This window comes from Heterodontus francisci, chromosome 6 (assembly GCF_036365525.1).
Source record: "Heterodontus francisci isolate sHetFra1 chromosome 6, sHetFra1.hap1, whole genome shotgun sequence".
In the NCBI taxonomy this organism is placed as follows: Eukaryota; Metazoa; Chordata; class Chondrichthyes; order Heterodontiformes; family Heterodontidae; genus Heterodontus; species Heterodontus francisci.
In genome coordinates, this window is record NC_090376.1 from 122,327,813 (window position 1) to 122,350,664 (window position 22,852).

A 22,852-nucleotide genomic window follows, 5' to 3' on the forward strand; every position below is an offset into this window, starting at 1 on the left:
AAGCGCCGCTGACTCAGTAGTGTGTATATGCTGGGGATGTTGGCCGCCTCGAGGACTTCTGTGTTGGAGATACGGTCCTGCCACCTGATGCCAAGTATTCTCCGGAGGCAGCGAAGATGGAATGAATTGAGACGTCGTTCTTGGCTGACATACGTTGTCCAGGCCTCGCTGCCATAGAGCAAGGTACTGAGGACACAGGCTTGATACACTCGGACTTTTGTGTTCCGTGTCAGTGCGCCATTTTCCCACACTCTCTTGGCCAGTCTGGACATAGCAGTGGAAGCCTTTCCCATGCGCTTGTTGATTTCTGCATCGAGAGACAGGTTACTGGTGATAGTTGAGCCTAGGTAACAATATTTAGGACAACAATATTTAAAAATAATTGTTTTTTAGGATTTATTTCTAGCAGTAGATCCGATGCAAGTTGTGAGCTTTTTGTGGAATATGATTTGAAAATCAGAATGCAGCTCTTGGCATTCTTCAAATCTGTGACTGTATATTTATCAAGGTTTGGCACATGGATGCACTCAAGGTTAAGCTGGATAAGTACATGAGGGAGAAAGGAATAGAAGGTTATGCTGATAGGGTGAGATAAAGAGGGGTGGGAGGAAGCTTGTGTGGAGCATAAATGCCAGTCTGAGCCTGTTGGGCCGAATGGCCTGTTTCTGTGCTGTACATTTTACGCAACATTCAATTTTCATGGTTGCCTTGTTCTTAATTACAGTGCATTAGGACCTACAACTCTGATTGGCATCTCGTTCACTACAAGTATGAAGACTACTCAGGAGACTTCAGGCAACTGCCAAAGTGAGTAAATTCATTTCTCTCAAAATATTGCACATCCCCAGTTTTCATCGCTCCACCATTGGTAGCCACACCTTCAACTGCAGAGGCCCCGAGCTCTGGAATTCCCTCCCTAAACTTCTCCGCCTCTCTTTCCTTCTTTAAGACTCACCTTAAAACCTATCTTTGACCAAACTTTTGATTATCTGTCCTAATAATCTCCTTATGTGATTTGGTGTCAAATGTTTTTGGTAATGCTCCTGTGAAGTGCCTTGGGGCATTTTACTAAATTAAAGTTGCTATATAAAGGCAAGTTGTTGTTGTTAACTTAGACCTGTTGTTCTCGAAAGTTTTCACTTCGTTCTGTGTCCAGTCGACAGCAAGCGATAGTTCAGACATTTGTTTAAAACATAATAGATATTGGGAAATGATCAGAAAGATACGTGTACCAAATATGTTTTAACATGTACGTTGAGATGGTGTGCGTTAACTGGTGCGTTGCCCATCAGTTAAGTCAGTTACATTTTTTATGCAGAATGGTCTGCAATGTAAAAATTGACTTTATGCTGTAGTTTACTCTTCATCACATCAAAAGGACATAATTCGTACAAGATCGCAACAGTGCCGGTGTGTGAAACAGGCCTCTGCTTGTGTAGTAACGTAAGAGCTACTAGATTACACTTCAACATTGTGAAACCATCCAAAAGAATGTAAGAAATTAAGATGGGAAAACTTTACCGAATTTGCTTATTTTTTGTCTTGCGGGACTTTCTCAATGACACAACATACGAACGTAAGAAATAGGAGCAGGAGTAGGCCATTCGGCCCCTCTAGCCTGCTGCGCCATTTGATGTGATCATGGCTGATCTGATTGTGACTCAACTGTGCTTTCCTGTCTACACCCTATACCCTTTGACTCCTTTGTCAATCAAGAATCTATCTAACTCAACCTTAAAAGTATTCAGTGACCCTGCCTCCACTGCTCTCTGGAGAAGAGAATTTCACAGCCTAAAGACCGTCTGAGAGAAAAAATTTCTCCTCCCCTGCGTCTTAAATGGGAGACCCCTAATTTTTAACCTGTGTCCCCTAGTTCTAGTCTCTCCCGCAAGGGGAAACATTCTCTCAGCATCCACCCTGTCAGGTCCCCTCAGGATCTTATATGTTTCAATAAGATCACCTCTCATTCTTCTAAACACTAGTGGATACAGGCCCCACCTGTTTAAACTTTCCTCATAAGATAACCCCTTCATCCCAGGAATCAGTTGAGTGAGCCTTCTCTGAACTGTTACTAATGCAATTATATCTCTTCTTAAGTAAGGAGACCAAAACTGTATGCAGTACTCCGGAAGTGGTCTCACCAATTGTACAACTGTAGCAAAACTTTCCTCTTTTTTATTCAATTTCCCCTTGCAATAAACAACAACATTCCATTTGCCTTCCTAATCACTTGCTCGACTTGCATACTAAGTTTTTGAGATTCATGTTCCAGGACACCCAGATCCCTTATATTGACAGAAAACTATTGAACCATAAGGAGTTTAGAATTTTTAAGAGCAGGAAAAGGCCATTAAGCCTAATGAGCCAGATTCTATTTAATAGATATCTTAATTGTGCCAGTATTTGCACAGCATGGATGAGTAAAGCAGATTTCAGCAGATTCTTTGATTCAGCATTCCTCTTTGTGTCTTCTGTGGCTCCCCTCTGAGTCAGAAGGTTGTGGGTTCAAGGCCCACACGGGGGACCTGAGCACAAAAATCTCAGCTGACACTTCAGTACAGTACTGGGGGAGTGCTGCACTGCCAGAGATGCTGTCTTTCAGATAAGATGTTAACTGAGGTCTCGTCTGCATTTTCAGGTGATTGCAAAAGATCCCATGACACTATTCCAAAGAAGGGTAGAGGAGTTCTCCCCTGTGTCCTGGGCAATATTTATCCCTCAACCAACATCACAAAAAACAGGTTAACTGATCGTTATCACATTGTCGTTTTGTGGGAGCTTGCTGTGCGCAAAGCTGCCGGTCTTCCTACATTACAACAGTGACGATACTTCAGAATTACGTTATTGTCTGTGAAAGTCCCTTGAGATATCATGAGATTGTGCCAGGTGCTATATAAACGCAAGTTTGTTCTTTTACAACCGCTGTTTTATCTTTGCTAAGTCCAGCTTTGGATTTTTGAAGAAAATGATTGTTTTTAAATCTGCCAGATAACCTTGTGTGTGTTTGTTTGTTTATTTCTTGATAGCAAAGCGCCTAGACCAGAAAAACTTCCAGTCCACATTTTTGAAGTTGATGAAGATGTTGACAAAGATGAGGTAGTCATCACTTATGCTTTACATGATTTATGCTTGTAAGAGTTCTGAACTGAATTACAGGCTGTTTTCCCTCTTCACCTTTGGAGCAAATCTTAATTCTAATTAATGATTGTGCACCCAAAACATTTAATTACTTACTTCAAAGGCTCACAGACCTGTTAGACAGAAAAGGTAAACAGGAAGACTGCTCACTCCGGTACATTGGGACAAAGCTTGCTGAAGGCTGATCTGTTAGTTCAGACTGATTCTCTCACCATTCAGCTCTGTAACTTGCTGGGAGTGTGAGCTGATGACGGCGCAGTGAAGGCACCAGGGCATCTGGGACCTCCGAGAAAAACGGGACCAACAGTCTTATCTCCTTAACCAATGAGATTGAAGGATTGAGAAAGAAACCGAGGAACGGCAGAGAAGGAAATCGGGTGAATTAGAGTCAAATCAAGTAAAGAAAGAGAAATAAGGAGAGAGAAAGCAAGAGTGGATTGAGAGAGAGAAAAGGAGACAGAAAGAAAACATGAGAAAAACAATCAAAAATGTTTCAAATTTTTCTTATAAAAATTTCCTGAGGACAGTTTGTCACTTCACAGGAATGAGATTCCGTAGTTTGAATAGTTCAATTTCTGGAGCAGAAAGATTGATTGATTAGCATTGCATTAGCAAAATCCCATCATTAAAAAGACACTTGTGCTATTAATTATGAGCCCTAACTTTCTGCGGCGAATTTAATGGGAAATTAATGCATGAATCCAGCAAGCTCTTTAAAATAACGAGGGACGGTGGATGGGGGGGCTCTGAAGGCAATGGGCCAGAGACCTTACTGGAAAAATAATGGAGTGTAAACAACTCACCTCATTATTAATATGGAAATCGACCAACAAATTCTGGAGGTTCACAGTTCCTGGCGTATCCCTTAATACCCGGAACCTGCTGTCCAATGCGCGTGTTACTAACAGCGTGCATCCTTAACAGTCACTTATTGTTCCAGCAAGGGTTGGCCAATGACGTTAGATCTGATTTCCAATCTGCAGAAAATCGTAATTTAGGCGGAGTGCCCAGTTTTAGAAAGCTGTTCATTTCGAATTTCAAGTTGTAATGTGATTGCAGCTTCACCTGAAAAACGAGTGCAAAGCGTTTCTTGCATATATATATTTACTACTAAAGGAACTGCAAACATCCCATAGAAAGTGGCTGAAATATTTCCCATAATGGTTTTGAAATTATTGGATATGTTTCATGGACTCTGAATTAATTTCTAATAAGATCTTATCCTGCTTCATGTACTAATGTTTCCATAATTTACGACAGTGTATTTATTGGAGTTCTATGTACAGTTATGGGCACCGCACCTTTTTTTAAAAAAAGATATAGTGATCTTGGAAGGAGCGCAGCACTGATTCACGAGAATGTTACCAGGACTCCAAGGGTTAAATTATGAGATGAGATTGCATAAACTAGGTGTGTATTACCTGGAATACAGAAGGTTAAGGGGTGATTTGATTGAGTTCTTTAGGATTTGAAAGGAATTGATAGGGTAGATAGAGAGAAACATTTTCCGCTGGCGTGCGAGTCTAGGTGAAGGGGACATAACCTTAAAATCAGAGCCAGGCCATTCAGGAGAGAAGTTAGGAAACACTTCTTCACACAATGGACGGCGGAAGTGTGGAACTCTCTCCTACAGAAAGCAGTAGATGCTGGGGATCAATTAATCATTTTAAATCTGAGATCGATAATTGATAGATAGATCTTTGCTTGCCAAGGGTTTTAAAGGGTTATGGAGCCAAGGCGGCTGGAAGGGATTAGGATACAGACCAGCCATGATCTCGTTGAATGGCGGAATAGGCTCAAGGGGCTGAATGGTCTCTTTCTGTTCTTATGTACTAGAACCCTTTGAATATAGAGAGAGAAAAGTGTAATTGTGCCACCAAGGGCATAGACACGTTCTTCCCTTTTGAGGAACTGTGCACGTGAGCAGATAATGCAAAACTCCTGTGTTGTGAAACTTTCTTATCCAAGTCTCTGTGACCCAGACCACATGAGAGCATCCAAAATAACAGGGTGTGGTAATGTGGCATCCAACAATTCAGCTCCACACATCCCAAAGTTCACTCTGTGTATACTTTATATATTATACCATATTGACTGAGATTCCTGTGGTTCTCATGTTTTGTTCGATTTAATCTTTCCACCACTCTGTAGCCTTCCCTGTGCCATGGAAGGAATCTGGCAGTCTGGCCTGAGTCCTGTACATTCCCACTGTGCAAATAGTAAGAATGAGGTTGGAAGTTTTAATGTCGTTAAATTGTTAAGCTGCTGTAACTCCTGTTGGTTAAAAATTATGAAGGGCTTTGATAGAGGAAATAAGGAGAAAGCTGTTTCTCACTGGTGGCAGGGTCAATAACTGGGAGACACAGATTTTAGGCAATTTGCAGAAGGACCAGAGGGGATTTTTTTTTTTTACGCAGTGAGTTGTTGTGATCTGGAACGCGCTGCCTGAAAGGGCGGTGGACGCAGATTCATCAGTAACTTTCAAAAGGGCAGAGAAATGGCAGATGGAGTTCAATCAGGGCAAATGTGAGGTGATGCATTTTGGAAGATCCAATTCAAGAGTGAACTATACAATAAATGGAAAGGTCCTGGGGAAAATTGATGTACAGAGAGATTTGGGTGTTCAGGTCCATTGTTCCCTGAAGGTGGCAACGCAGGTTAATAGAGTGGTCAAGAAGGCATACGGCATGCTTTCCTTCATCGGACGGGGTATTGAGTACAAGAGTTGGCAGGTCATGTTACAGTTGTATAGGACTTTGGTTCGGCCACATTTGGAATACTGCGTGCAGTTCTGGTCGCCACATTACCAAAAGGATGTGGATGCTTTGGAGAGGGTGCAGAGGAGGTTCACCAGGATGTTGCCTGGTATGGAGGGCGCTAGCTATGAAGAGAGGTTGAGTAGATTAGGATTATTTTCATTAGAAAGACGGAGGTTGAGGGGGGACCTGATTGAGGTGTACAAAATCATGAGAGGTATAGACAGGGTGGATAGCAAGAGGCTTTTTCCCAGAGTGGGGGATTCAATTACTAGAGGACACGAGTTCAAAGTGAAAGGGGAAAAGTTTAGGGGGGATATGCGTGGAAAGTTCTTTACGCAGAGGGTGGTGGGTGCCTGGAACGCGTTGCCAGCGGAGGTGGTAGATGCGGGCACGATGGCGTCTTTTAAGATGTATCTAGACAGATACATGAATGGGCAGGAAGTAAAGAGATACAGACCCTTAAAAAATAGGCGACATGTTTAGATAGAGGATCTGGATCGGCGCAGGCTTGGAGGGCCGAAGGGCCTGTTCCTGTGCTGTAATTTTCTTTGTTCTTTGTTCTTTGAAATTGGATAAATAGTTGAAGAGGTAAGAAAATGCAGGGCTCTAGGGAGTGAGGCTAATTAAATATCTCTTTCAAAGAGCCAGCATCAACATGATGGACCGAATGATCATCTCCTATGCTGTAGGATTCCATTATTCAATTGAACGTAAGAAATAGGAGCAGGAGTAGGCCATACGGCCCCTCAAGCCTGTTCCGCCATTCAGTAAGATCAGGGCTGATCTGATCTTAGCCTCAACTCCATTTTCCTGCCTGTTCTCTATAACCCTTGACTCCCCTATAGTTCAAGAATCTGTCTAACTCAGTCTTGAATATATTCACTGGCTAAGCCTCGCTGGGTGGATATAGAATTCCAAAGATTCATGATCTTCTGGGAGAAGAATTCCTCCTCATCCACATCTTAAAAGGGAGACCCCTTTTTCTGAAATTGTGCCTCCTAGTTTTAGATTCCTGCATGAGGGGAAACATTCTCTCAGCATCGACCCTGTTAAGCCCATCAGAATCTTATGTTTCAATAAGATCACCTCTCATACTTCTAAACTTCAATGAGAATAGGCCCAACCTGCTCAACCTTTCCTCATAAGACAACCCCTTCAACCCCAGGAATCAGCCTAGTGACCCTTCTCTGAACTGTCTCCAATGCAAGTATATCCCTCCTTAAATAAGAAGACCAAAACTGTGCGCAGAACTCTAGATCAGAGAGAAAGTAATGTTACTACTCTCAGCAGAGTCTTAAGATTAATTGAGACTAGCTGGTTACTTATATGCACATTAGAAAAGTTGAGAATAAGTGTAGGGCAGTCAGACCTCACTTACTCCAATAGCTCTCCTGTCGCTGAGTATAATCCGTAAAGGGAGCTCGTACAGGGATTGGGGCAGTATGTTGGTCCAGCTCTGTGGCTGCCAGTGGCTATTGCTTTGTGTAAATACATGTGTCTCTTATTTTTAGTTGGAGACCAGGGACTGAACATAATTGTGATTAGAATTTTTAGTGATTAAAATCTACAGTGCTTTTTTCTTGAAGAGGTAACCGAGAGGGTTGATGAGGGCAATGCTGTTGATGTGGGGCACATGGACTTCCAAAAGGCATTTGATACAATGTCACACAACAGATTTGTGAGCAAAGTTATAGCTCATGGAATAAATGGGACGGTAGCAACATGGATATGGAATTAGCTGAGTGACAGGAAACCAAGAATAATGGTTAATGATTGTTTTTCAAGTTTTGTAGTGGAGTTCCCCAGGGATCAGTGTTGGGACCCTTGCTTTCCTGATATGTATTAATAACTTAGACCTTGGTGTACAGGGCACAATTTCAAAGTTTGCAGATGATACGAAACTTTGAAGCATTGTGAACTGTGAGGAGGATAGTGTAGAACTTCAAAAGGACATAGACAAGTTGGTGGAATGGGCAGACAGGTGGCAGATGAAATTCAATGCAGAGAACTGTGAAGTGATTCATTTTGGTAGGAAGAACATGGAGAGACTATATAAAATAAAGGGTAAAATTCTAAGGGGGGTGCAGGAGCAGAGGGACCTGGGTGTATAAGTGCATAAGTCATTGAAAGTGGCAGGACAGGTTGAGAGCGTGGTTAATAAAGCATACAGTATCCTGTGCTTTATTAATAGGGGATAGAGTACAAGAGCAAGCAAGTTATGTTGAACTTATATAAAACACTAGTTTGGCCTCAGATGGAGTATTACATCCACTTTAGGAAGGATGTGAGGGCATTAGAGAGGTTGCAGAAAAGATTCACGAGAATGGTTCAAGGAGTGAGGAATTTCAGTTATGAAGATAGATTGGAGAAGTTGGGACTGTTTTCCTTGGAGGAGAGAAGGCTGAGAGGTGATTTAATAGAGGTATTCAAAATCATGAGGGGTCTGGACAGAGTAGATAGAGTTCCCACTCATGAAAGGATCGAGAACGAGAGGGCACAGATTTAAAGTATTTGGTAAGAGAAGCAAATGCGACACGGGGAAAAACTTTTTCCCGCAGTGAGTGGTTAAAGTCTGGAATGCGCTGCCTGAGAGTGTGGTGGAGGCAGGTTCAATTGAAGCATTCAGAAGGGAATTGGACAGTTTTATGAAAATGAAGAGTGTGCAGGGTTACGGGGAGAAGGCGGGGGAATGGCAGTGGGTGAATTACTCTTTTGGAGAACTGGTACAGACACGATGGGCCGAATGGTCTCCTTCTGCACTGTAACAATTCTGTCAACATCCTTGTGGCTCAGATTTTATTTAACTCTCTTCAATTTCTTGAATTTGCTGTAATTTAGATTCTGGTGCAGGTTTATTTGATAAAGGTCAGGATAATTAGTGCCGGAAAGGTGGAAATAAAATCTGTTGAACTCACGCAATTAAGCTCCACTTTGATATGAAATAACAGCTTCAATGGTTGGCTAATCTCCTGTCTCTTAAATGACCTACTCCTGTTTCTCTGTTCCTATGCCTGGCTTTGTACAGCATAGTCTGCACGACATCTCAATTTTGAGTAGATCTGGCAATTTGCCTATGCAAATATTAAATACAATGAGCATTTTACTGAATATGCTAAAACAAAGGAATATTTACTTTGTCCTTCAAAAACTATAAAGTTAAACCTTAAAAAGGACTTTGATGACGTGCCAGTGCTTTGTTGGTGCAGTTTATAGGATTGACCACGGTGTAGAAATTGAGAAACCCTTGTAAATGTAATTGAAATCATCAGTGGTTTCAGAACAGATTGTTTGTTTTTCTCAATAAAAAGACGCAAATAGTTAAAGCGATTTAATTTTATGCAGAGAATGTTTCTGTAGGATTTCCCACACTGCTCTTTTACTCTTCCAGTGCTGTCCTGTCTTGGTTCGGTAAGCAAATCTAACATGTGTTGTATTTCTGACCCATAGCAAGCAGGAAGTTTCCAGATCCAATCTCGGTTCAAGGAAACAATTTCCTCTGGTGGATGTTGGGGGGAGAGGGGGAGGAGGAAGCAGCGGAGGGGGAGGGAGAATCCAGAACAAGGGGGCAGAATCTTAAAATTAGAGCCAGGCCGTTCAGGTGTGATGTCAGGAATTAATTCTTCACACAAAGGGGAGTGGAAATCTGGAGTACTCTCCCAAAAAGCTGCTAGGTTGAGGGTCAATTGAAAATGTCAATACTCAGATTGATAGATTTTTGTTGGATCAGGGTATTGAGGGTTACGGAGCCAAGGGGGATTTTGGCAAAGGAGAAGGAAAATAAATTACCCGTAATTAGTGTACAGTATGTGCATGTGGCCTTCACTGGCAAGGCCAGCAATTACTGATCATCTCTAATTGCTCATGAATACAACTGAGTGGCTTGCTCGTTCATTTCAGAGGACAGTTCAGAGTCAACCACATTCCTGTGGGTCTGCAGTCACATGTAGGCCAGACCGAGTAAGGACGGCAGATTTCCTTCCCTAAAGGAAATTACTGTACCAGATGGGTTTTTTATGTAAATTTGGTAGTTTCATGGTCACCATTACTGAGACTAGCTTTTAATTCCAGATTTCTTTAATTAACTGATTTAAAATCAATGATTCCATGGTGGAATTTGAACTCATGTTTCAGGATCACTAGTCCAGGCCTCTGGATTACTAGTCTAGTGAAACAACCTGTATGCTACTGTACCCTGCACTCCATGACTCAATAACTCATTGAGTCTTGCTTTAGCCTCCCATGTCAAGCCTAGTACTTGAGTAAGGTTCTGGAAGGCCACTGCTGCTTTATTGAAACTACCCAGCACCCTCAAGAAAGAAGCCTAATACTGTAATTAGGATGCAGTGATTTGTCGAGACACAGGCTTGAATGTGTTGCGCACCTTTTGAAGTTGAAATCGAGCAATTTCGCATCCAAAAAGTGCACCTTGAGTTTCTGAAATAATTCTTTGTGAATTGGTAACATAAAGACCCTTTTTAAATTTAGGATACAGCTTCTCTGGGCTCGCAGAAGGGCGGGATTACGAAACAAGGATGGCTGCACAAAGGCAACATGAACAGTGCGATCAGCGTGACGATGAGGGTGAGGGATCTCTTACAGTTAGAACTACATTGTACACCAAAATGGATCCTTAAAGTCGTTCCCTTGAAGTGATTTTGAATTATTCAATGGTGTTTAATAGTTTTTAAAAAAAATTATGATTGCAGTTATCCCAGAACTCAGCTCTTTAAGTGTGGGAGGGGTGTGCCTTAACCCAGCAGTTATCCCTCAGCCAACATGTCACAACAGATTATCTGGTCATTATCATACTGCTGTTTTTAGGAGCTTGCTGTGCTCAAATTGGTTGCCATGTTTCCTGCATTACGAGTGATTATGCTTCAGAATGACCAAAGTACTAACGCCCTGAACTTTAGAAACACTCTCTCTAAATGCAGCTCTTTTTTATCTATCTTTTAAAGCTCTTTGGGAAGTCCTGAGCTTGTGAAAGGCACTGCAGAAATATCAGTTCCTTTATGTTTCACCACTCTTTACATCATTGGAAGAAAGAAGCATGTTAACCAGCCTACTCGGTCTGTTCGATGGACATCCTGTGAAATGGGGTTCAGCTAAATTAAAATGGAGGTAGGAGCAGTGAGATATGAGGGAAGGGGGTGAGCTGTGAAGGTAGTGCACTCGGGAATTGGTACGACCCGGAACTTTCGGAAACTGGAAAAGATAACTGAGCAAATAAGCTCAAGCAGAGAAAACCGTGCCCACCTAGCTCCGAGATGGGAGCTGGAAAAGCCATGAACTCAGCCGCATCAACGTGGATATGATCAAAGATCGTAGTTTGCTAACGCTTGGATGTGATGGGCGGGGACGATGGCTGAAAGTGTGTCAATGAAGTGATGGAGGAAGTCATTGTAGCACATGCAGGGAGTGCATAAGTGTGTAAAAATTAGTCTTGTGTCTATTGAGCAATTCCTAGAACTGTCTTACTTAGTCACTACTTATAGTCACTACAACACTGAACTTCCTCAGGACTTGACTTTCACGCCTCCCTGTCATGTTATCTTCCAGTCAGACCTCGCAGTTCCTAAGAATTTTTAAATTCCTCTGTCATATCTCCTCTTAACCTACTGGAGTTCAGTGAGATTTCTGCACTTTGCTCATGAAGGGAATCTCATTTCTTGAATGTTAAAAGAGAGAACTTGCATTGATGTAGCACCTTTCACGACCTCAGGGCATTCCGAAACACTTCACAACCAGTGAAATACTTTTGAAATGTAACTGTTGTAATGAGGGGAAAAGGCAGCAGCCAGTTTGCGCACAGCAAGCTAAAGGCCTGCTACCCTACCCGACCCGAACCCGATGGGACCCGACGACATGTGTCGTGTTTGGGTTGGGTCCGGTTGCACTTCCGGGTCCGGCAATCAGACTCAGGTCAGGCCGGGTCAGACACGCTCTATCACAGGTAAGTGGCTCCAATGTTAGTTTAATTTTTGGACTAGAAAGGTGGTTTTGTTACAGTTATTTTAAGCTTGTGCAGATCAGCAACAAAGTGAAAACCGGAAGGTAAGTTAACTGATGGTCGGGTCGGGCATGGGAAGAAATGGAAGGACTCGGGCTGGGTTTTTTTTTTGCATACCTGAGCAGGCTTTTTCCGCAAGCTCCCACAAACAGCAATGTGATAAAGACCAGATCATCAACTTTCTGTGATGTTGGTTAAATATGGGCCCAGAACACTGGGGAGAACTCCCCTGTTCTTTGAAATAGTGCCCTGGGATCTTTGGTGTCCACCTGAGAGAGCAGGGAGGGCCTCACTTTAAAGTCTCATCTGAGCAATGGCACCTCCAACAGTGCAGCACTCCCTCAGTACTGCACTGGGAGTATCAGCCTGCATTATTGTGCTCAAGTCTCTGGGTTGGGAGTTGAACCCACAACCTTCTGACTCAGAGACGAGAGTGCTACCCACTGAGCCACAGCTGACACTGAATGAAATGCTACATGATGCTGAGCCATGAACAAAACCTGTGGACTTCACACTCTGGAACTCATTTTATCTCCGCAGTCATTCAAGAGGCGCTTTTTCCACCTGACGCAGCTTGGTGACGGCTCATACATTCTTAATTTCTACAAAGATGAGAAAATCTCCAAGGAACCGAAGGGATCGATCTTTCTAGACTCGTGCATGGGAGTGGTACAGGTAGGTGAGCGAGTGTTTTACCTGATGCTTTACTGCATGTTTTAAAAGAAATCTGATCAGCGGTGAGTCTCTTCCATTGAGACAATGAAAATCAAGTGATTATTGACAATTCTTTATTTCTCTACTGGTGGGGGGGAAAAAACACAATCCTAGTTTTTGCATCTGTTCATATTAGAACAGTTTGTATTTTGCAATGTTGTATTCAAGACTTTATTTAAATCTGTTTATATGCAGAACATGAAATTGTGAAAACTGGAGCCACTGATGGCTTTGCATAGAGACAGAGTGAAATTAGAGCAGGAGGCTCCTGGAGAAAGACATTGGTGCAGACTTAACTGACTAAATAATGTGGTTCTGTGCTGCAGCATCCTGTTACCTTCCAGTACATGTCAAGGGATGGGTAAAGGATGTCCAGTGTTGCCTTCAGTACATCCACTATTTCCGGGATCTGTTGTGTAAACAGATATCTATTAGGAGCCTTCAGCTTCTCTTTCAAATAATATGAAATCCATTCGCATTCCGCAGTTCTCCTTCCTCCCTCTTGCCCTCCACGCTCACCCACCCTCCACACTCACCCGCCCTCCACGCTCACCTGCTCTCCAAGCTTGCCCGCTGCTGGCCTGCCATCCTCTCAGCCCACCTTGCAGATGAAATCTGCAAACCGTCATTCTTCCCAGGAAGTGAACTCGTTGAGTTCCCATTGGCAGGAGGTGTACTCAGCAAAGCCAGAATCCTCACAGGAATTTTGGAATCCCAGTCTATTCTTCAAAGTTCTAACAAAGGTGTAATTAGAATGGTTGGTGTTTTCCATTGATCCGCTAAGGAGTAAGGTTTATTGGTTATTCAGACTAGTGTGGATGTGGGAAATGATTATGGAGGACATCTTCTCCTTTGTGAGATTCTGAGCTATCTGGACCTCAGTAGCCAGAAACACTCCGATTCCCTTGTGCATGATGGTCTTAATGAGCCATGTTGTGTCTTTTCCTCAGCCACCGACTCCATCCCTGTCTCTGACAACTGTCTTGAGTTTGAACCAGACTGTCCGCAACCTTGGTGTCCCATTTGACCCCAAAGTGAGCTTCATATCTGCTCCGTCACCAAGACTACCTACTTCCACCTCCATAGCATTGCCCGTCTCCATACCCGTTTCAGCCCTGCTGAAACCCTCATCCGTGCCTTTGTTATCTTCAGACTCGAGTATTCCAATGCTCTCCTGGCCGATTTCCCAGTTTCCACCCTCCATAAACTTGAACTCGTCCAAAATTCTGTCCACGTCCTAACTCGCACTTTCACTCCTCATCCCTGTGCTCATTGGTTCCCGATCTGGCAATGCCTCAGTTTTGAAATTCTCATCCTTGTTTTCATATCCCTCCAGAGCCTCCCTCCCTACCTCTGGAATGTCCTCCAGCCCTACAACCCTCTGAGATCTCCACGCTCCGCCAGTTCTGGCCTCTTGCACACCCCCAATTTTAGTTGCTCCACCATTGGCGGCTGCACCTTCAGCTGCCTGGGCAGTAAGTTCTTGAATTCCCTCCTTACACCTCTCCTCCTTTGGGACCCCCTTAAAACCTACCTCTTTGACCAAGCTTTTGGTAGCTTGCCTAAGATTTCTTTATATGTCTCAGTGTGAATTTCTCTGGTAATCAGCCTGTGAAGTACCTTGGGATGTTTTACCATGTTAAGGGTAATATATAAATTCAAGTTGTCACTGTTATTTCATAATGCTTAAAAAAAAAATAAGTGAACAACATGAGAACAAGGAGCAGGAGTAGGCCATTCAGCCCTACGAGCCTGCTGCACCATTCAGTACTACCATGGCTGATCATCTGCCTCAACTCCACCTTCCTGTCTGTATCCTGTATCCCTTGATTCAAAAATCTGTCGATCTCAGTCTTGACTATACTCAATGACTGAGCATCCACAGCTATCTGCGGTAGAGAATTCCAAAGATTCACAACACTTTGAGTAGAGAAATTTCTCCTCATCTCCATCCTAAATGATGTCGTTACCTTGAGACTGTGTCCCCATGTTCGAGATTCCCCAGTCAGGGGAAACAACCTCTCAGTATCTACCCTGTCGAGGCCCCTTCAGAATCTTGTATGAAAGATCACCTCTCATTCTTCTAAACTCCAAGTGAGATTTCTATTTTGCAGAATACCAAAATCCGTCGGTTTGCCTTTGAACTCAAGATGCAGGACAAGAGCAGTTACCTGTTGGCAGCTGATAGTGACCAAGAAATGGAAGAGTGGATTGGATCCCTTAATAAAATCCTCCAAAGTACATTTGAAGCTGCCATGCAAGAGAAGAGAAATGGGGAGTCGCTGGAGAGTGAGTTTGAATCATGTCCTACTTTACCAGGCCTGGCTGACTCTCTGTTTGTTCCATTATTTCCCTGAGTGGCAAATGTGGCGTTTGGTTGAAGGAAGCAAAACAGGAGAAATTTTGCTCTCCGGATGTTTATGTTTGTTTATGTTTAGAGATACAGCACTGAAACAGGCCCTTCGGCCCACCGAGTCTGTGCCGACCATCAACCACCCATTTATACTAATCCTACACTAATCCCATATCCCTACCACATCCCCACCTGTCCCTATATTTCCCTACTACCTACCTATGCTAGGGGCAATTTATAATGGCCAATTTACCTATCAACCTGCAAGTCTTTTGGCTTGTGGGAGGAAACCGGAGCACCCGGAGGAAACCCACGCAGACACAGGGAGAACTTGCAAACTCCACACAGGCAGTACCCAGAATTGAACCCGGGTCACTGGAGCTGTGAGGCTGCAGTGCTAACCACTGCGTCACTGTGCCGCCCATAATGCTGGGATGCTGGGAGCATCACTCGGGGAAACTGATTGTCTCGGTTTTTCTCCCTATCGTTCTATCAGTGCAATCCGGGTGGAATCAGTCGAACCAGTGCAAAGGATCGGGAATCTTAAACTTAGATGGATTAGATGGATTTTCTGTGATCTTTTACACTGGGTTCAAGATTCACTTAGCCCAAAACTGGCCACGCCCCCTCAAGTCAACTTTGCGAGATTCTACCAATTGCACTGGGTTGCGAAGGCTTTTCAAACTGCGTGCAATCTCCTAGGCACATGGGCGCCGTTTTAGCCATTTTTACATGTCCAAAAATATTTAAATGAATAAGAAACTGACAAGTATCTACCAATGAAACTAGTAAATGGTTCAATATAATTTTTTTTTTTAAAGTCACTCTCAGTAATTTTAAATCCAGTTACTCACAAGTGGGAGACCAGACATTCTGATTAAAAATGCTTATTTTTAGTGGTAAACCCATTTTCAGCTGAATGAATCAAACTGTACCAGGTTACCACCCTCAAATACATCAAGAACACTTTCTAATGGAAAGAAAGTAATGATTATTTTCTATTAAACTAGCCAGTTGTACTGCGTCAGTGGAAGATTTTACGAATGTGATCATACAAATTAATTTTAGTGGAAACTGGAAGGGTAATTTCAGGCAGATTTTGGGCCAAATTTCCCAATTGTGCCCAAAGCGGAAACTCTACCCCTTGATGTTTACATGAAGCTTAATGCATGTTCTTTACACCTTCCTGAAAGCAGTAATTGTAACTAAACATTTCAGTTCTCAATTAGTGGCAGCATTTACCGTTCCAAAATAAGAATTAGATTTCCTGTCAATTGGTTGAATTTGACGTCTTGTTGTAACTTGAAGTTTCCCTAAATCCACTTCAATTATTTGTGGCTCGATCGCACCAAAAGATCTCAGCTGAATGCCTGCCAATGAAGTATGTGAACTTCAGACCTGAGTACCAGATTCAAAAAATACGGGAACCATCCCCTTGCCTTTCCTCTGTTGCAGGATCTGAAGGAGCACAGGAGCCTTCTTTCTCAAAGCTTTGAGTTGTTTAATAAGAAACAGCGTATAAAATGTGCCTTTATTTACAAAGATCTAGCGCACTTGTATGTGCTGCAATTTTTTTTTCAAGTGATAATGAACTCAGTCATAGAACCATAGAAAAATTACAGCACAGAAGGAGGCCATTCAGCCTGTCGTGTCTGTGCTGACCGAAAACTAGCTGCCCAATCTAATCTCACCTTCCAGCACCTGGTCCATAGCCTTGCAGGTTACAGCACTTCAGGTCCAGGTACCTTTTAAAAGAATTGAGGGTTTTTGCCTCCACTAACATCACTGGCAGTGAATTCCAGACACCCACCATCCTCTGAAAAAGTTTTTCTTCATGTCCCCTCTAATCCTTCTACCAATCACCTTAAATCTGTGCCCCCTGGTAATTGACCTCTCCACTAGGGGAAACAGATCTTTCCTATCTACTCCATCTAGGCCCTTCATAATTTTGTACACCTCAATTAAGTCACCCCTCAGCCTCCTCTGTTCTAAGGAAAACAACCCTAGCCTAAACAATCTTTCCTCGTAGCTGCAACTTTCAAGCCCTGGCAACATTCTTGTAAATCTCTGCACTCTTTCCAGAGCAATTAAGTTCTTCCTGTAATGTGGTGCCCTGAACTATACGCAATATTCCAACTGTGGCCGAACCAGTGTTTTATACAGTTCCAGCATTACATCCCTGCTTTTGATTTCTGTACCTCGGCCAGTTAAAGGAAAGCATTCCATATGCCTTCTTTACCACTTTATCTACCCGTCCTGCCACCTGCAGGGACCTGTGGACACGCACTCCAAGGTCTCTCACTTCTTCTACCCCTCTCAATATCCTTCCGTTTATTGTGTATTCTCTCGCTTTATTTGCCCTTCCCAAATGCATTACCTCACACTTCTCCAGATTGAATTCCATATGACACTTTTCCGCCATTGAAAACCATTGCTATCATTCTGGAGTCTATGGCTGTCCTCTGCACTCTCAACTACACGACCAGTTTTTATATCATCAGCAAATTTCCCAATCATGCCTCCCACATTTAAGTCCACATCATTAATATATACCACAAACAGCAAAGGGACATTTAATAGAGGTGTTCAAAATCATGAGGGGTTTTGGTAGAGTAAATAAAGAGAAACTGTTTCCAGTGGCAGGAGGGTCGGTAACCAGAGGACACAGATTTAAGGTAATTGGTAAAAGAATGAGAGGAGGAGATGAGGGGAGTTGTTTTTTTACACAGTAAGTTGTTGTGATTTGGAATGTGGTGCCTGAAAGGGCGGTGGAAGCAGATTCAAGAGTAACTTTCAGAAAGGAATTGGATAGGTGTCAGTCGTGGCTCAGAGGGTAGCACTCTTGCTTCTGAGTCAGAAGGTTGTGGGGTCAAGTCCTGCTCTAGGGATTTGAGTATATAATTCAGGCTGAAACTTCAGTGCAGTACTGAGCGAGTGCTGCACTGTTGAAGGTGCCATCTTTGCCTTTTGGCGCAGACATGATAGGCTAAGTGGCCTCTTTCTGTGCTGTAAACTTTCTATGATTCTATAACTATTTGAAGGGGAGAAAATCTACAGGCAAAGAGCAGGAGAGTGGGACTAATTGGATAGCTCTTTCCAATGGCCTCCTTTAGTGCCGAATGATTCTGTGTATGTGAGGTTATGTGGAACATCAAAACTCTGGGAACCAGTCAAAAGTTTACAGAATGACAAAGAATAATTCCTTCCTGGCTCTGCTGATAAATATGTACGTATTGCACCAGATTCTCACTCAAAGGCTGTTACTTACAAAACTTACTTCCTGCACCATTGTGTATTAATAAATGAAACATAAGCAGATGTTTTACCACCTGTAGCACTTGTTGAATGCTGGTTCTGTGCAAACTGGATATAAGTCACAGCATTGTTAAATCAGTTCAGTGCACTCGATTCTTAACTTGTCAATGATTCATAAACTCCCTTTTCTGGGAGTCCAGCTTCCCGCCCTCGCCACAAACTGGAAGCAGTTCTGTGTTTGAAATGTTTACCTTAATAAATATTATATCAGCCGCTGCTCAGCACAGCCATGTGTGTTCAGTTATAAATGTCTTCTTCCATTTTAAAATCACAAATTTTGACATAAAGTGGTGAGGTACATTTTGAGAGTTGCTTCTAAATCATAAAATTTATCTGTTCTGGAGTCTCAACACTTTTTAAAACAGAATACTGTTTTAATACTGACTCCCCCCCTGCCTTAACTCATCTGCTGCTGAAACCCTCATCCATGCTTTTATTACCTCTGGACTTGACTATTCCAACACACTCCTGCCTGGCCTCCCACATTCTACCCTCCGTAAACTTGAGTCCATCCAAAACTTATATCTTATTCACACCGAGTCCCATTCACCCATCACGTCCTGTGCTCGCTGACCTACATTGGCTCCCAGTCAAGCGATGCATCGATTTTGAACATCTCATTCTCTAGAGCCTCTCCCCTCCCTATCTCTGTAACCTCCTGCAGCCCCACAAACCTCTAAGATCCCTGCACTCATCTAATTCTGGCCTCTTGAGCATCCTGATTTTCATCACTCCATCATTGGTACGTGCCTTCAGTTGCCTGGGCCCCAAGCTCTGGAATTTCCCTCCCTAAACCTCTCCGCCTCTCTACCCCTCTCTCCTCCTTTAAGATGCTCCTTTAAATCTACCTCTTTGACCAAGCTTGGGCCATCTGCCTTAGTATCTCCTTTTGTCCAATTTTGCTTTAAAATGCTGCAATGAAGCATTTTATAACGTTAAAGGTGCTTTATAAATGCAAGTTGTTGTTTAAGAAAATTATTGATTTGAATATAGATTGCAGTAGGAGGCATAGAATTTTTTAAAATAAAAAATGTAGTTGAATTATCGGGAAATATAATAATGGTGAACTTTGGGTAGAGCTTGAAGATTATTTGGTCTGCTTTGCTTCCTGTTTCCTGGCTGCAGTCTTATGAGCGAAATTCAATAGAACTGACTTCACAAACCTGCAATTCCAACCCAAAGACGTACGACTAAAATGTTTTTTTCTTATATTGCACTGGGCGCCATTTAAAAAAAAAACTAATTGTTTACTGGACAAAGCAGACATTATAATGTAGTTAAAATCAGTGTTGTTTCTTTGGCTCAGTTTTAAACAAATCCTGTGATTATTTAAAAACTTGAATGGATTATATCTGGTTTGGATCTGGCTTAGGTTAACGAACAGGAAGCAGGAAAATATTTAGTCTTGTTACTTAAAGCTGCACTAATAATTGTTTCTTACATTTAGTTTCAGATGATGAATTATGTGGTCAAGGGAGGTCAGAACATGTAACCAGCTGGGAAAGTCTCCATTGTGAACTTGCAAAGGTGGTGTTGCTTTTTTTTAACCCCTGATTCTTTAGCAAGTATAAATGTGGAAATGTTCTGTAAGTGGTTCATTTTAAGCATCAAAATGCACCTATTTTGCCATTGAACAGATGTCCTTGTGTCTCATTTGTATCAGGTACCTTTTTATAGAAAGTAGATGGAGAATAGTAGTTTACTTACAAAAAAAAATGTACTGCAAAATGAAAGTGGAGTACGTAATCTGTGGTATGTCACAAAGGTTTATTTTCCATAAGGCATTGCTAAGAGAGATGGTTCCTGTGACTTACTTTGTCTAGTTAACGGTTAATCTGTTTAAATTTTCTATATTGCCTCACTTATTTATGGATTCAGATTCAAGATGTGAGTTTATACAGGGTAGTTGTCTCCTGAAGTAATAGAACTGAACCAAATATCAAACATTTTTTGTATGTTTTCTTACCGAAGGGAGCTTGAGAAACCACTTTAAACAATACACAGTACATTGAATACTGCACCAGTCTTGCATGGTAAATGTTGGTTGACTGGGTCCAGCTGAAGCTTTCATTAACATTTCAGTTATATACTGTTCCTTCTAAATAACGGCTAGAGTTCTGATTCCAAGTCCTTGATCAACTAAATGACCAATCGGATCTTAAAACTTCATGTGGCGTGAAGGAATTTACACTTACTCCTGCTCGCAATCCAGCCTATCCAACAGCTCTTAAAGGATAAAGAGGTGTGCCTTCCACTGCACTTGTTTATAATCCAGTTCTGAACTTCTGTTGCACAACTGACAAAATAAGGTTCAGCATGATATTGTGCAATGGGAATTCCAAAACGGTAAGTATACTTAAACCATCGCGACTGCGCCTTGTGAAAGCAGGATTTTTTTTTGATGTCATATTCAAGTATTACCATTGAATATTTGCTAACATTTTAATGGGCTGTCCCTCAGTTCTACCTCATCCAGTGCTTTTAATGTACCTTGTCGATCTTCAATGGATATTGACACATTGGAGCTAATGCTACAGTTAATTGCAGTAGTGGAAAAATTAGCCAGAAAACTCCCTTCTCATTGCAAATGTGGAAAACTCATAATAAATGTATATTGTTTTAATAAGGTTGTGATACGTAGACGATGATACTAGAAATGCTAAATATTTGTAGAACATTTTGTTATAAAACTTAACATCAATTGTTATGAAAATGGTGTACTTTTGTAACACTTAAGGAGATTGGAGAACCCACATTATCTTTGCTACAACATCTAATGTTGATCCGAAAACAACTTCTATTTATATAGCGCGTTGAATGCCATAAAACATTAAAAGGTGCTTTATAGGAGCATTATAAAACAAAATATGACACTGAGCCACACAAGGAGATATTCGGTCAGATGACCAAAAGCTTGGTGAAAGAGTTAGGTTTTAAGTAGTGTCTTTAAGGAGGAAAGCGAGGTGGAGAGGTTTAACCAGGGGATTCCAGAGCTTGGGACTGAGGCAATTGAAGGCACAGCCACCAATGGTGGAGCAATTAAAATCTGGGATGCACAAGAGCCCAGAATTGGAGGAGCACAGATATCTCAGAGGGTTGTGTGGCTGGAGGGGATTACAGAGATAGGGAGGGGTGAGGCCATGGAGGGATTTGAAAACAAGGATGAGAATTTTAACATCATGATGTTGCCAGTGCTGGTTAGCGAGAACACGGGTGATAGGGGAACGGGACTTGATGAGAGTTAAGACATGGGCAGCAGAGGTTTGGATGACCTCAGATTTCCAGAGAGTTGAATGTGGGAGACCAGCCTCTATTAAAGATATACATATACCTCCGGATTAATTATTCAGCAAAGGATCTGTGTACAGTTCCCATTCTGAAAGGAGCTGTAGGACTGTTGTAATAAATTATTCTAATTGGTTATTCCAGTCACTTGACAGAAATATTAAATCTTGCCTAAAAGGGCATGAAATTAGAAATAGAAAATGCTGGAATTACAAAGCATGTCCGTCCTGCACGTCAACAACAACTTGTATTTACATAGCATCTTTAATGTATTAAAATGTCTCAAGGTGCATAACAGGAGAGTCATCAAACTAAATTTGACACCAAGCCACATAAGGAGATATTAGGACAGGAGACCAAAAGCTTACTTGAAGAGGTACATAAGAACATAGGAAATAGGAGCAGGAGAAGGCCATTCAGCCCCTCAAGCCTGCCCCACTGTTCAATAAGATCATGGCTGATCTGCTCCAGACCTCAACTCTTCTTTCATGCCAGCTTCTCATAGCCCTCAACTCCCCGATATTTCAAAAATCTGTCTACCTCCTCTTTAAATACTTTCTGTGATCTAGCCTCCACAACTCTCTGGGGTAGAGAATTCCAGACATTCATTACCCTCTGAGAGAAGAAATTCCTTTGTATCTCAGTTTTAAATGTGTGCCCCCTTATTTTGTAACTAGGTCTCCTAGTTTGAGATTCCCCCACTAGTGGAAACATCTTCTCAACATCTACCTTGTCAAACTCCCTCAGAATCTTGTACGTTTCAATAAGATCACCCCTCATTCTTCGAAACTATAATGAATAAAGGCCTAACCTGTTTAGCCGTTCTTGATAAGTCAACTCCTTTATCCCAGGAATCAGCCTAGTGAATCTCTTTTGAACTGCCTCCAATGCCAGTATATCCTTTCTTAGATATGGAGGCCAAAACTGTACATAGTACTCCAGGTGCGGCCTCACCAACACCCTGTACAGTTGTAACAAGACTTCCCTATTTTTAAACTCCAATTCCTTAGCAATAAAGGCCAAAATTCCATTTGCCTTCTTAATTACTTGCTGCAGCTGCATGCTAACGTTTGTGTTTCACGCACAAAAACACCCAGATGTGCTGCACTTTTTTGAAGTCTCTCTCCATTTAAATTATAGTCTGCCTTTTGATTCTTCCTACCAAAGTGCATGACCTCACACTTTCCTCTCTCTGCCAAGTTTTGGGTTTAAGGAGCACCTTAGAGGAGGAGAGAGTGTTTTAGAGAGGGAATTCCCGAGTTTAGTGCTGAAGGCACG

General features: G+C 42.2%; 1 protein-coding gene across 10 annotated transcripts in view; it reads left to right on the forward strand.

Annotated features, from left to right (window-relative positions):
- The window catches only part of LOC137371521 (dedicator of cytokinesis protein 9-like), a 291,071-nt gene that overhangs the window by 131,356 nt on the left and 136,863 nt on the right, over positions 1 to 22,852 (forward strand). For all 10 annotated transcript variants that reach the window (XR_010975239.1, XR_010975240.1, XR_010975241.1 and 7 more), the window contains exons 4-9: positions 725 to 807; positions 3,027 to 3,096; positions 10,383 to 10,478; positions 12,448 to 12,582; positions 14,736 to 14,910; positions 19,737 to 19,816. Coding sequence is in view for 7 of the 10 variants with exons in the window: in XM_068034244.1 (XP_067890345.1) it covers positions 725 to 807; positions 3,027 to 3,096; positions 10,383 to 10,478; positions 12,448 to 12,582; positions 14,736 to 14,910; positions 19,737 to 19,816 (639 nt within the window). In the remaining 3 variants the exon portion in view is untranslated. The remainder of the gene's footprint in view (positions 1 to 724; positions 808 to 3,026; positions 3,097 to 10,382; positions 10,479 to 12,447; positions 12,583 to 14,735; positions 14,911 to 19,736; positions 19,817 to 22,852) is intronic.